Raw genomic sequence first — 12512 nt, forward strand, 5'->3', positions numbered from 1 at the left:
AAACAGACAACCACATCGCCTCGCACCAGATCGTGACCGCAAACCGCAACATGCATTACCTGAAAGTCAAGATGCGGCAACGCGGCGTCAACCTGAACTTGCTGAGAGTGAGCAGACAGGTAAGACATGAAGCTACGTTTTACTTCTACAGAGAGAACGAGTGGCGCTTCAGCGGGATGAATGGGTGGATGGTTGCTAGTGCGTGGATGTTCACAAGTGCGTTCATGTTCACTTCAAGAGAAAAGTATGCGTGGCAGTATATCAAGTGTATTACACTGCCGTTACCGGTTCGACACACGGCGCAAGGGCGGGCGCAACAGCGATGGGGGATGATTAGGCCGGCAGTAAGTAAACGCGCGGTTGCTAGGCTCACTAAGCAGATTCCCTTCAACGTTCCTGAGGGATGGACTTATGGGAGTAGTGTCAAGGATGTTTGTGTCGCGTTGGGGAAGTGTATGAATTTGGAGGTGTTGAGACTTGTGCTGCCAAGGTGGTGTGATATGGACGTTATTGATGAGGAGGTGATGAAGGATTTTGTTGGACAGATTGAGCGGTTGAGGGAGGTATTTCGGAAGGAAGTATTTAGGAAGGGATTGAAAGTACAGGTGGTGAGGGTTAGTGGAGTGAAGACGTCGATGGGGGAGTTGGCCATGGTCACCGAGAAACAGGGAAGGTTTGAAGAGGAGTGCGTGAAGAAGGGGTGGGAGGTCAAGACGGCGAAGTGCGATAAGTTTGGGAGGTACGGTGTTGAGGATGAGTGATATGAGACAACGATTCGACCCGTCGGGGTCACCCTATCAAGGAGACAAATCCTCATTTCAAATGCAGGCTGCGCAATGGAACAAGACCGAAATGATATTCCTTTGGCACACAGCTCCTGATGGTAACTTCTCCTGATCTACGGAGATAGTGACCATCTCTCTAAAGATTGCATCGGAAGAGTGGTATGGCCCGGAAGTGATAAGCTCACCGCTAGCTTCCAATTGATCTAGAACAACACGCACATCCACGCAGGTTAGCTGGACGCGTTCTTATGCGGACGGATACCAGCAGCCTAGATGAGCGATCCATTTCGGAAGATACGCCACCATGCGATTGGCTGCTGCGGCACCAACAAAGTCCGATCTTAGGGGCGTAAAATGACTTTGGTGTTCCTAAAAGGGCGATTGAAGATCTTTCGTCACAGTGTTTCAGTCTCGCAAAATTTTCGTGTCCAATCTGCGCTTGGGCATCATCGCAGCGGTCAAGACGAGTTGTGCATTGCGTCTTCCAGTCGACAACGTGTACAACCGTAGCTATCTGGGTAGATGCATGTTGTTGCAGTACGGTGAAGGATTGGAAGGGGATGATTCTGGACCGGGCTATTATCGTTGCTTGTGCCGTGTCGGGGACTTTCGCAATCGGGAGGAAGTGGAGATGCGCAAGCGCCACCCCCTGCAAGACCCCGCGCCACATCCCTGAGCCACATCGTTACGCCACACTCGTGCGGTCAGCTGCTGCGGCCCTACATGAAGCCTGGGCAGTACATTCTCACTTTCGATATTACTCCGTCTTGGACGACACGAATTCGCATCTCCCAAGCATAGCTACACAGATCTAGAGATCGCGAAGGACCGAACAAGGATCATACTTTTGCAGGACGCACAATGGCAGTCGTGCAATCGGAAGACGACTACCCGATCGCGACCAGCGAAACACGGCACGACACGCGCAGTACCCACGACTCCACGACTCTACGTCGATCAGTAATCGACGTGCCATGACACAGTACTACTAACTACAACAACGTGTGTATTCCGTGGATGGGCTGAGCGATCGTTTGACGAACAGCCTTGGACGTCGTCTCGAGTCGCAACGCAGCTAACCTCCAGGGCGGTTGGCGTCAGCCGGCTGCATCAACCTGGCAAGCAAGTCCTGTCAGCGACTCTTGAACACGCGGGATCCAAATCAGCGTGGTGAACAGAGATACACCTAGGAATGGCACCTGGGCGTCATGCACGACACCTGTTTGCGCGACATGACGTGCCAAGACGCCCCGAGCTGGTGTTTTACGCCCTCCAGGAAGCGTCGCGATTGGCGGAGATATCGAAAAGAAAGTCATTGAAACTATCTCACACTCTAGCCAGATTCTAGCGCAAGGCTCGCCCCGTGACACGAATCGCAAAATGTGTCTTGGCAGGACCCCAATGATGTTCCCGGAGAAATGCTTGACTGGCCAGACGTTTTCGAACAACGAGCGGAAATTTCAGTTCTCCTTGGCGTTCCAGATAGGTGGTTACGATGTGGATATTTGAGCGGTTTCATGTCAAAGCTTGGCATTTTGGCGAGCGTTGGCGTCGGTGTGACAGGCTGAATCCAGCACTAGTCGATCGGACATGTAACGACTTCCTGGCTTCTGGTGGTGAATCAATTGTCGTGTGCGTTCGTGTGGCGTTCCAGAACACGATGTCTCTCAAGTTGTCTCCCAGAACTCGTCTTTCTGAGATGCAAACTGATGTCTTATCGCGCTGATGATGATGAGAGTTGAGTCTGGAAGACAAGACGGTGCTTACTGGATAATTCACTCTCTACCAACTCCACAGTACAAATGAGCCTGGCATGGGTGCTATCGAAATATCCCGCCCTGAGCGTGTTTCCGACCTCCAAGCCCCACCAGAGCACGGCCCTGACGTCCTCGGAACCCTGCGAGCGTCTTCTTCTGGGCCATCCTACTCACATTCGCATGACACTCTGGGCCTGGGCTCATGAGTACCGCCGGAGAGGAACAGTACCCTGTCTTCCACATGGCACATCTTCGGACGAATGTGGAGTGCCTCAGTGTGGCACCCAGAAGACAAGTTGAGGGGGAGTATAAGTATCACAGCGACCACCGGCAAAAAGGAATCACCACCACCATCACATTCATTCAGTCTATTCTTGCTTGAAGCATCCACTTTCGCTACCTCTTTCAGAGACTTACATTCTTTATACATACTTTGTTCAAAGCATCCTCTTCGACTTTCCAGTTTCGATCAACCAACTCAACCGTCAACATGAAGTTCTCCATCGCCATCGTTGCTGCCATCACTGGCTTCGCCGCCGCCGGCCCTGCCGCCGTTACTCCTTCCGAGTTCTCCTCCTTCGCCAAGCGCGCCTCCCTCCCGATCCCCGCCTCCAAGGGCTCCGTCACCTACAAGGCTCCCCAGCAAGTCAGCGGAACCTTCGATGGTGGCATGAAGACCTACGGCCGTGGTGCTAGCTGCACTGGCCAGGTCGAGGGCGGTGACAAGGACGCTGTCTTCCTCATCAAGAACGGCGGAACTCTCAAGAACGCTATCATCGGAAAGGACCAGATCGAGGGCGTCCACTGCGAGGGTGAGCATCCTTCCGTACAAACAACGAGTCATAGATACTAATCTGAACCAGGATCCTGCACCATCGAGAACGTCTGGTGGGTCGACGTTTGCGAGGATGCGCTTTCCCTCAAGGGTGACGGAAACGCCATGATCAAGGGCGGAGGTGCCCAGGCCGCCGATGACAAGGTCATCCAGCACAACGGAAAGGGCACGGTCACCATTGACGGCTTCAGTAAGTCCCCCGACACTACACTCCTCTGAACACCACTAACAGCCCCCAGCCGTTATGAACTTCGGCAAGCTCTACCGTGCCTGCGGTAACTGCAAGAACAGCGTCGCCCGCTCCGTCGTCATCAAGAACGTCAAGGCCTACAACGGAAAGGTCCTCGCCGGTATCAACCCCAACTTCGGCGGTACCGCTACCATCTCCGGCACCTGCGCTACCTCCGTCAAGACCATCTGCGAGGAGTTCAAGGGCACCAAGCCCGGCTCTGAGCCCAAGTCCGTCTCCAAGGGCCCCTCCGGCAACTGCAAGTACACTGCTTCTGCTGTCAAGTCTTGCTAGACGGGTGATTCGACTCGCTCGGCACTTTAGTCGGGTGAGAGTATTGTGGTCATTGGGGATGAGTGGGTGGTAGAAGTGGATTTTGGAACTTTTGAGGATTCTTTGTATATATAACTTTTGCACACATGCAGTGCATGTAATCAACTTGCTTCAGCACATCTCTGTTCTCGATACCATGGTGATCCCAATCTTGCCTCAGGTCCGTTTGATTTTCTTAGTCTGATGCTAAAGCGACAGCGAGGATGCAACGAGCACTCCACACTTGATCGCGGTTATGTCTAGTCACAGGGCGAGGCATACAAAATACTGCGCCACAGTGACAGCAAAGTGTTGTCGTTGAGGTTCATCGGCCAGTCTCGGCGTTACTGGGGAACTTTTGTGAGATTGATTAATCTATCGTCGGCTACCTGCACCTCATTTAATCTACTACGGAAGCATCGGAGCTAATGCCTGGGCAGATGAAACACAGTAAGTTTTTCTCAAAGTTGTAAAGATCAGCAGCCAAGTAGGTAGGGAATTGTATGACATTTGGTATTAGGGTACAGGACCAGAGTGTGGCTACCACCATCATACACCCGCTACATTCTTGAAAGACGCTATGTGTGGCAACGCACTTTTGACATGAGATTGAGAAACGACTATTAGGAATGAGAAAAAGGTACATCCCGCGACACCGCTCCGTGGCAGTGAGGACATGGAAGTCAAGAAATCCAAAAGCAACGCAAGTGAGCAAGGCGGTGACGTCATTTCTGACACTTCGCCGAGCTTTGAAAAGGAAAACAGAAACCAAATAACTCCGTCACCCTGGGTATAACGCGCCGGTAAACAACGGACTGGAAGCGCTAGCCATCACTCGCTGCGACGCTTCTTCACAGGCGCTTTCTTACGAGGTGCTTGGCCAGCTGGGTCCTCTGCAACGAAGGTCTCTTCGCGAGCGCGCTTCTTGCCCCTTGGGGCCTTCTTGACCTTTGTGGATTCCTCGCTGTTGGAACCCTCCTCACCATCCTGCTGTGTTGCCTTGTCTTCGCTGCTGGAAGAAGGTGTCGCGCTGGAAGAAGCTGCCTTGCTGCTTTCTTTCTTGATTGCCACCTTACCTGCCCGAATCTGCTGACCTTTGTTGACGTTGGCAGTCTTGTTGGTCGCCGTGCGATGGATCAGGTTGCGCGGGTTGGCGATGATAGTGTAGAAGCGGGAACCCTTCATGATGTCTTGGCAAGATGTCTTGGAGTACTATACATGGTTAGCTTCAATTCGTATAACTACCAAGACAGAATACTTACGTGAAGCAGTTCCCGAAGACCTTCGAACCGATCTTCAAACGTGTAGAACTGGGTGAGCTGACATTGCTCACGCTCGTTCTGGTCGAAGATCTGCTTGGTCCAACCGTCGGTGTGGATTTTGATAAGCTCTTTCTATGTTACGTTAGTGATGGCAGAGGCATACAGTTCGATTTAAACTTACCACAAGCAGGCCAGCAGCTGCATTGTACTCTTCCGGGAAATAGTACTTCGACTCAGAGTTCCACCGATTGTTAGATGACTTGACATCGGCCTTCTCCCGGATGTTTTCGACGTTGTGCATTGCCAGGTCAAGAGCATTGACGCAGGCCTTGATGTCATCTTCTGTTGTAGGAATGGTCACATCATTGGCAGGCGCCTTCCACATCGTACCACTGAACTCAACTCCAGTGTTGGTACGAACCATAGTGATAGACTCGCCCATCTGCCCATCCATACTGGTCTTGGCCTTCAGCTTCCTGATCGCGGCCCGGGCTTGCTTCTCTTTTTCGAGGATATGCTTGGGTGTGGTAGATTTAACAGCGCCCGCGCCGTTAGCGCCGTCAGCAGCTTGCTCGCCAGTTCCAGCGTCCTTGTTCTCGGACAGCTGGGGCGCCGGTGCATCACCGGTCGCTACTGGATGGTTGGTTACAGGTGCGTGATGGTTGGTTGCAGGTGCGTGATGGTTGGTGACAGGCGGGTGGTGCCTCATGAATGTATCAGGGGTCGCCGACGTAGGTGGCGGCGCTGATCTAACTCGCGGTCCAGGTGCATGTTGAGGCCCTGATGGATGTTGTAGCCCTGGTACTCCCTGTGGGCCTGATCGATGCAGTCCTGGTGCTTGTGGGGGCCAGTATCCAAGTTGAAATCCTGGCGCAGGGCTGACGATTGATCCGTACTGAGCTACTGGTCCACGAGCTGTTGATGGCGGGTGGCCCGGCTCTGGTAGACGAGTCGGTACTGGGGCTTGGAGATCTGCTGGTGCATGACGAGAGCCTAGTCCGCGATGAGTTGCTGGCGTGAAAGAGGGCGATAATGCAGTGCTCAGAGGCTGCGCATAGCCTGGCGGTAGTCCTTGCATCCTGGATGGGCGGCTTGTAGATGATGTGTGAGCAGGCGCTGATGGGTAATTGGAAGGGATTCCATGGTCTTGCACTTGCCTATGGCCCAGCGCTGGGCCCCGACGTACGAAAAACGGATGGCCGCTCGATGACGCAGGGGTCGGCGTTGACATCTGGTTCGCGGATGGAGCATTCGCCGACCCACTGAGCGAGATGGGCGATGGTGTACGATCATGCGCTAAGACTGGACGTCCAGTGATTTGCACTGGGTTAAGAGCAGTCGGGGGATACGTAAAGTCGTATCCTAAGCTGCTGGGCGAGCCTAGAAGAAGTCAGTGTGAGCGCGCAACACAGAGTGTATATCACATCGACTTACCGAAGGCTACGTTGCTCTCTGGCTGATGCGGGTGACCAGTCTCTAGATGACTGTGTCCTTCTTGCTGGTTCCAGTCATGGGCCGACTGTCCGGGTACGCTCTCGCCAGATGTGTGCATGTTGATTTGATCGTTCCAGTCGTGAGTTGTTCCAGTGTTATAACTTGGGTTAGCCGCAGCCGGGGAATATGAAGCCTCGTTGTCCAAGCTGCTGGGTGTGTCTAGAAGAAGTCAGTGTAGGCTCGACGCATGTAAAGATAACCATGTCGACGTACCGAGGGCCACAGTAGGTTCTGTTCGATGCTGGTACTGCAGTCGTACTTGCTCGTATCCTCCAGGCGAGTAGATACCGGGGACGAAATGTCCAGGTTGGACGCTCCCGGGCGTGTACGGCTGTTCTTGGTCGTAGTAGCTGCTGTTGTTTGCAAGGGTCTCAGGCGGAGGATCTTGCCAGTATCGGTCGTTCGAAAGTGCACTGTAGAAGTCCTGTCTGAACCTGTTCTGTCCAACTGAGCCGTGGGGCAGTGAAGTCTCTGGCGCGGTATGAGGGGCTGATGTCAAATCGGGATCTTCGTTCAGGAGTGTCATGAGTTCTTCGTCAGTGTATTGGGATTGCTCCGGAAAGGGGTTGTTGAAATTCATTGTAAAGCTGTCGTCGTCGTATGAAATGAATTTTGCAAGTTGTGGTTGTGAATCGAAGTGGTTGAGGGGAGTGATATTTCCTTGAGCTCGAAATGAAGCCCTAGAAATACTACCACGGGTACAGCGCGCTAGGAGTTTGTTTGTGGCGGAGCAGAAGGCTCCCAACTCGGATAGAGTGGATCAGAGGGTGAATCACGTGTTCACACGGCGGTCACTCCAAGGCGGGGGAGGGGCGACTAAGGAGGAAATCACTGTAGCGCCAAGCCCAAAGCGTGAGGGCGATCGAAGTGTTCATGCAGGCGGCAAAACCAGTAGCGATACTACGTGTTAACTTTCGAGGCATCGCGCTGTTTCTTGCCAGTTAAGTATATAAACTCAACTAAACCAGGTATAAGTAAGCCAGAACCCCTCGAAGCTGTCTAATATACCGAAATGTAAGTGCAAGTCTCCTACCGTCGACTGTATATATCTCTTTCTAGGCTTGTTCTGCTGCATCCTTTTCGCCGTACCATTCCAAATGGCACGAACTTGGTGAATGGGGTTTAAAAGACAGTGCTCAAGGGGATGTAAAAGAGCAAGGAAAGCGAGATTGCTTGCGGGACCGGGAAAGACAGCCTACCATAAGTGTTCGAGGATTCCACGTCACTACTTAACTACTACCGCCCAGGTGTTTGTCTCAACCGACAAAGCACTCCCAGATATTGCACTCGACAAACTATTCCGGCAAACGCAAAGACTCTTCCAAACTCAACCTTGACAGCTACGCCGGTCAACCGAGTATGCTCGCTCGCCTGGAATAGTAAGCGGGAGACGACAATACCGACTCAACTAACCTCCAGGTAGACGTTTGCTGTGTCGTGCTGCCTCGACCAAGGCATGCCGAATGAGACAACCAAGAACCCCGATCTCTATTGGTCTTTCAGTCGGATCAGAGAGCTCAAGACAAAGAAAGCAAGTCCATCCAACAGCCGCTCGGTAGCTTATGACTCGGACGGTATTGTGTCCTTGACGGCACGTGCTCGCTGATTTTCGCGACAAGAACTTTCTTCGAAATCATGCCGAAGGCAGCGTCTTCAGTTATGAGATCTGAAAAGGAGAAGTCGAGCGATTGAATGTGATGGCGACGCGGAGCGAGCCCATCAACCTGCAGTCGCTGCAGCCGCGCGTTCGCCGCGGAGAGTGGCGCATCGCGACAGTCCGAGGAGCATTCCCTGGACATGACTGCACTCGATGAAAGCTTATGGAAGTGTGCAGCACCAGTCCTCGCAAGAAGCAGGAAGCGGCCGTGCACCAGGCGAAGTCCATGAAGGTTTGTCGTTGATTTTGAGGTGGGATCAATGCGCGCTAGCGACGGCGAGCCTGCCCCTCGTTCCTGCCTTCCTTCTCCGCAACCTACAACTTCATCCGCTTCCACCAAACGTCGACAGCATCGACAATCTCGCCACCGCCGGGTCCTTCTTTTTACTGATACTTTCACCCAGGAAGGCAATTGAATCTCATGTCTTCATGTGATCAACGGTCCAGACCTTTCCCGACGCTGGCTTCGATGGCTGTGCTGCCATAAAAGCCGACGGGCCACGCCCACACCCACCACCATCACCGCGACCCTCACAATGCTGCACCGGACGCGATCTTGCCAACGCTTCTCCGATTGAGATCATCGGTAACATGAGCTCAACCGACGGCGCGATACAGCCACTGCCGTTTCGACGCGTCTGACTCGCACGAGACAAACATGCCAAGGCAACATTCCTTCCTTGCCGCGCACCAGCCAGTCTATGCAAACTCATTGCACTTCGAAACTTTTCGCGCCCATACTCACAGCCACTAGCATCCAACTCTTCTCCACACACCGCGATGGCATACCACGCCGTGGTCGTGCGGCTACCGCTGCTGTCGAGCCACTCAACTGGCGCAACCTAGATGACACCTCACCGAAGGTTCAACTCCCAAGCAAGAGCGACTTCCAACGCGAGAATACTGCACTCAAGTGTAATGAGAGTACTCTCTTCCACCATTTTTTCTGGTCTCGATCCCGATCAAAAGTGACCACCTTCCCGCCGGGCAAGGAGGTCACATGACGCATCCCGCCTGGAACGCTCTTGCTTGGAAAGACCCCGGTGACACCTGAAAGAGAAGGGACTACATTATCTCATGGTACTGTGTCGCACAAAAAGTGTATTGCTGCTTGCCAGTCTTGGTCGACGAAGATCCGTTCGCGTCTTTACGATATGGACTTGCACATGCACTTGCAGGCGCAGCCCATGCTACACCTCATCGGAGAGCTGGACAGAACACGCGTAGACCTGGCAAGACGTTGCTTTTCCGGAACCTGAACAGTGTGTAGTCGGTCGCGCGCTCTGTCGCTGCCAGCTGCAATCGTATATGCTGACGGGCCTGCGACGGCCTCGCGCATCCGTATTGTCGCCGGTTCTCATAAGGTTCCTATGGTACGCCATTAGCTCTTATGTCTTTCAGTTCAAAAAGAAGTCATTCTAGGTAAGGTAGTCAGTATGTTAACATATGTCACAGGCAACATCGCACGCAGCAAGGCCATATCACACGACGCCAATCTCGCCCAGTATCCCAGGCAAGACGCATATCACGACACTACACGCTATCGACATGTCGCAAGTGCTATGAGGGCTTGTGGATCGGGTCAATGGGTCGTGGGTGTAGCAAACGCTCAGGTCCTAGGTGAATGCGAGGATGCCAAGACGCTCGGACGCGTTACTCACGCCTGTGCTGTCGATACGCACGCAGCCCCCCCAGCAACAGGCACCGATCATAACAACAGACCTTTGTCTTCTTTCACAGAACGCACCTGATATCCTCTTGGCTTACAAATCGTCCGCGCTTGTCACAGGCGACCTTCAATTTTCTACTTCACTCCGTCGTCGCCTAGGTAAACATTACGCCATATCTTGTTCAATACCCGTGGACGCATCTTTTCACTAGCGCCGCAGTCAGCCTTGCACATATAAAGATCGGGGGACGCAAGCGTTTCACCTCTCACGCCGTGTAGAGTAATAACAATTTTTCCCGTAAGTTCCACTAGAGCTGGAAAATAGATGCTGGAGTTCACTAACAGGTGTCTTAGTTGCAAGCAGTTACCGTCGAAACCGAAACCCCCCGTTACCAGGCTCAAAACACCAACCCTATGACCGACCACGACCCCAATAAGGACACCCCCAAGGGCATAGCCAACAAGACCCTGATGATGACCCAGAGCCAGACTGCATCTCCCTCAACTCCCGTTGGTGCTCGTGCTCCCGTTCCCTTCGGCCCTCCCATTCCCCGCCTTGCGGACACGCGCCTGGAAAAGGTCCCCGGCGGTCTCAAGGATCCGTCTCGCCTTAAGACCAAGATTTCCCAGCTTCTGGACAAGGACGGTGACTATCCAGAGGTCGATGGCTTCCGCTTCAAGACCCTAGAAGAAGCTAGGGCGCCCATGGACGAGCCTCAGTGGTATTCTCCAGAGGTCGACCCCTCCATCCCCGAGACCGACGCAGAGTATCGTAAGTTCGTCGAAATGTTGATGCTGGCTTTCAAGGATATGACCCGCGCCAAGGACACCCAGGGCAACGCTTACCGCAAGCGGCTAACTCCGGGTGAAGGTGTCTATTACCAGGACTGGGCTATTGAAGCGTGCTCCTGGGACATCGTCGGCATGGCCAAGGACATCCACCTGAACGGCTTCAAAGTTCGCATCTACGATAAGTCCATCATCGACAACATCAGCCAGACCAAGGACTGGACCTTCGGACAGCGTATAGAATGGATCTGTGCGGTGCTGAGGACCTCCAAGCAGATTGGCGTTACTCTGATGAAGAACGAGAAGACCTGGACTACTATTGGCGCTCCCCACAAGCTGTACAGTAGCACCATCGTCAACTGCGTCTCGAACGCGCACCGCGGCCAGTGGATCAAGGTCGGCCGTGACAACGACCAGCACCATCAGAATCGTCCGATTCGGGGTAGGCGTACTGCGGCTGAGATGATCGCGTCCGGTGACAACGATGACACTGATGATCCTGGAGCAACTCCGGGTTCTCAGATGATGTTACAACCGCGACAGTCGGCCCAGAAGCGCCAGAAGCGTAGTCAACCGGGTGTGAATGTCATTCGGCATGACCACCCAGCCATGGCCACTGACTCTGAAGGCGAGATGTCTCCCGGCAAGATGAAGAAGAAGCGCAAGACCACAACCCAGTACAACTCGTCATCCCCCACCTACGTTGTTCAGTCAGAGACTTCGGCATCTCAGCCGGACGAACAGTACCCTGGTGCTGCTATGGGCGTTACCTTTTCGAATGTACTTCCCGTGAAGCATGTCGTCGCTGTCCCCGTGCAAGCTGCTCGAAAGAACGGTGCCCAAGCTGATGATGTTGTCTTCAAGGATGCTTTCAGCAAGGACGTATTCAGCGAGGGTGCTAATGGCAAGAACGCCTCTAACGACGGCGGGGACGGCTCCATCAAGGATAAGGGCAAGGGCAAGATGAAGAAGACTAAGGACACCGGTTTCGTCAACTACCATTGCGGAACTAAGGGCATGGACGAGCTTGACTCGGACAGCTTTCGAGCGGCAGGTCGCGCGCCAGGAGGCTTCACCCGAACCGGATCTCCCTCGTCCTCTGAGCTCTCCGATGCACCTGATGATCTGCTATCTCCTGGCTCTGGCTCTCCAACTCCCAACCACAAGCAGAAGGAGCTGCTGGACGACCCCGAGGACAAGGTTTCCATTGAGGAGTACGCCAAGCTTCGGGGTGAAATGGATGAGCTGAAGGCGGCGCAAGCTGAGACCGACAAGATTCTGGCGGCACTCCGCGCGGAGAACGCGCGCTCGTTGGCCTCGTTCCATCAGGGCTCTTGAGTAGCATGACTGTGCAGCGCATCGTCGCCGCAAGTATATCGGAGAGTAAGCACACGTTTGATCGTCCATGGAACAAGATGGATGACTAGTCTTTCCTGCCTTTCGGTAGGATAAGATTCTGAATGGAGTTCATATGGGAATAGTTGAAGTAGCACATGAAGTCACGACGTTTCGACTGTAATTCTTGATTACTGAACAACGTTGCGACGGATTAATACAAATACGTTCAAAAAGATATGTCTTTTGTCTAATTTGGTGTGATTGAATTGATGTCCAGGTCGTATGTATGCAGGTCGATGATACTAACCTTGTTGCGGTCAATCTTAGATACGTCAGCGCTAAACTTTATCACCAGTAACCTCGGAACCTGAGCTCCCTGCTTTGC

General features: G+C 53.2%; 3 protein-coding genes across 3 annotated transcripts; 2 read left to right on the forward strand and 1 right to left on the reverse strand.

Annotated features, from left to right (window-relative positions):
- Positions 1-3032: 3032 nt before the first annotated feature.
- On the forward strand, positions 3033-3900 carry J4E83_006960 (uncharacterized protein; the record flags this gene model as incomplete). Its single annotated transcript, XM_049333867.1, has 3 exons — positions 3033-3354; positions 3406-3567; positions 3617-3900. The coding sequence occupies 3 exons, from the start codon at positions 3033-3035 to the stop codon at positions 3898-3900; spliced, it is 768 nt and encodes a 255-aa protein (XP_049187123.1).
- Positions 3901-4749: 849 nt separating this feature from the next.
- On the reverse strand, positions 4750-7254 carry J4E83_006961 (uncharacterized protein; the record flags this gene model as incomplete). The annotated part of the gene is made up of 6 exons (XM_049333868.1): positions 4750-5130; positions 5181-5312; positions 5362-5813; positions 6444-6560; positions 6615-6833; positions 6888-7254. The coding sequence occupies 6 exons, from the start codon at positions 7252-7254 to the stop codon at positions 4750-4752; spliced, it is 1668 nt and encodes a 555-aa protein (XP_049187124.1).
- Positions 7255-9916: 2662 nt separating this feature from the next.
- On the forward strand, positions 9917-12127 carry J4E83_006962 (uncharacterized protein; the record flags this gene model as incomplete). The annotated part of the gene is made up of 2 exons (XM_049333869.1): positions 9917-9923; positions 10365-12127. 2 exons carry the CDS (start codon positions 9917-9919, stop codon positions 12125-12127), a joined length of 1770 nt encoding a protein of 589 aa, XP_049187125.1.
- Between the last annotated feature and the right edge of the window lie 385 nt (positions 12128-12512).

Source organism: Alternaria metachromatica (genome assembly GCF_023757995.1).
Source record: "Alternaria metachromatica strain BMP 0045 chromosome Unknown scaffold_16, whole genome shotgun sequence".
NCBI classification, from domain to species: Eukaryota; Fungi; Ascomycota; class Dothideomycetes; order Pleosporales; family Pleosporaceae; genus Alternaria; species Alternaria metachromatica.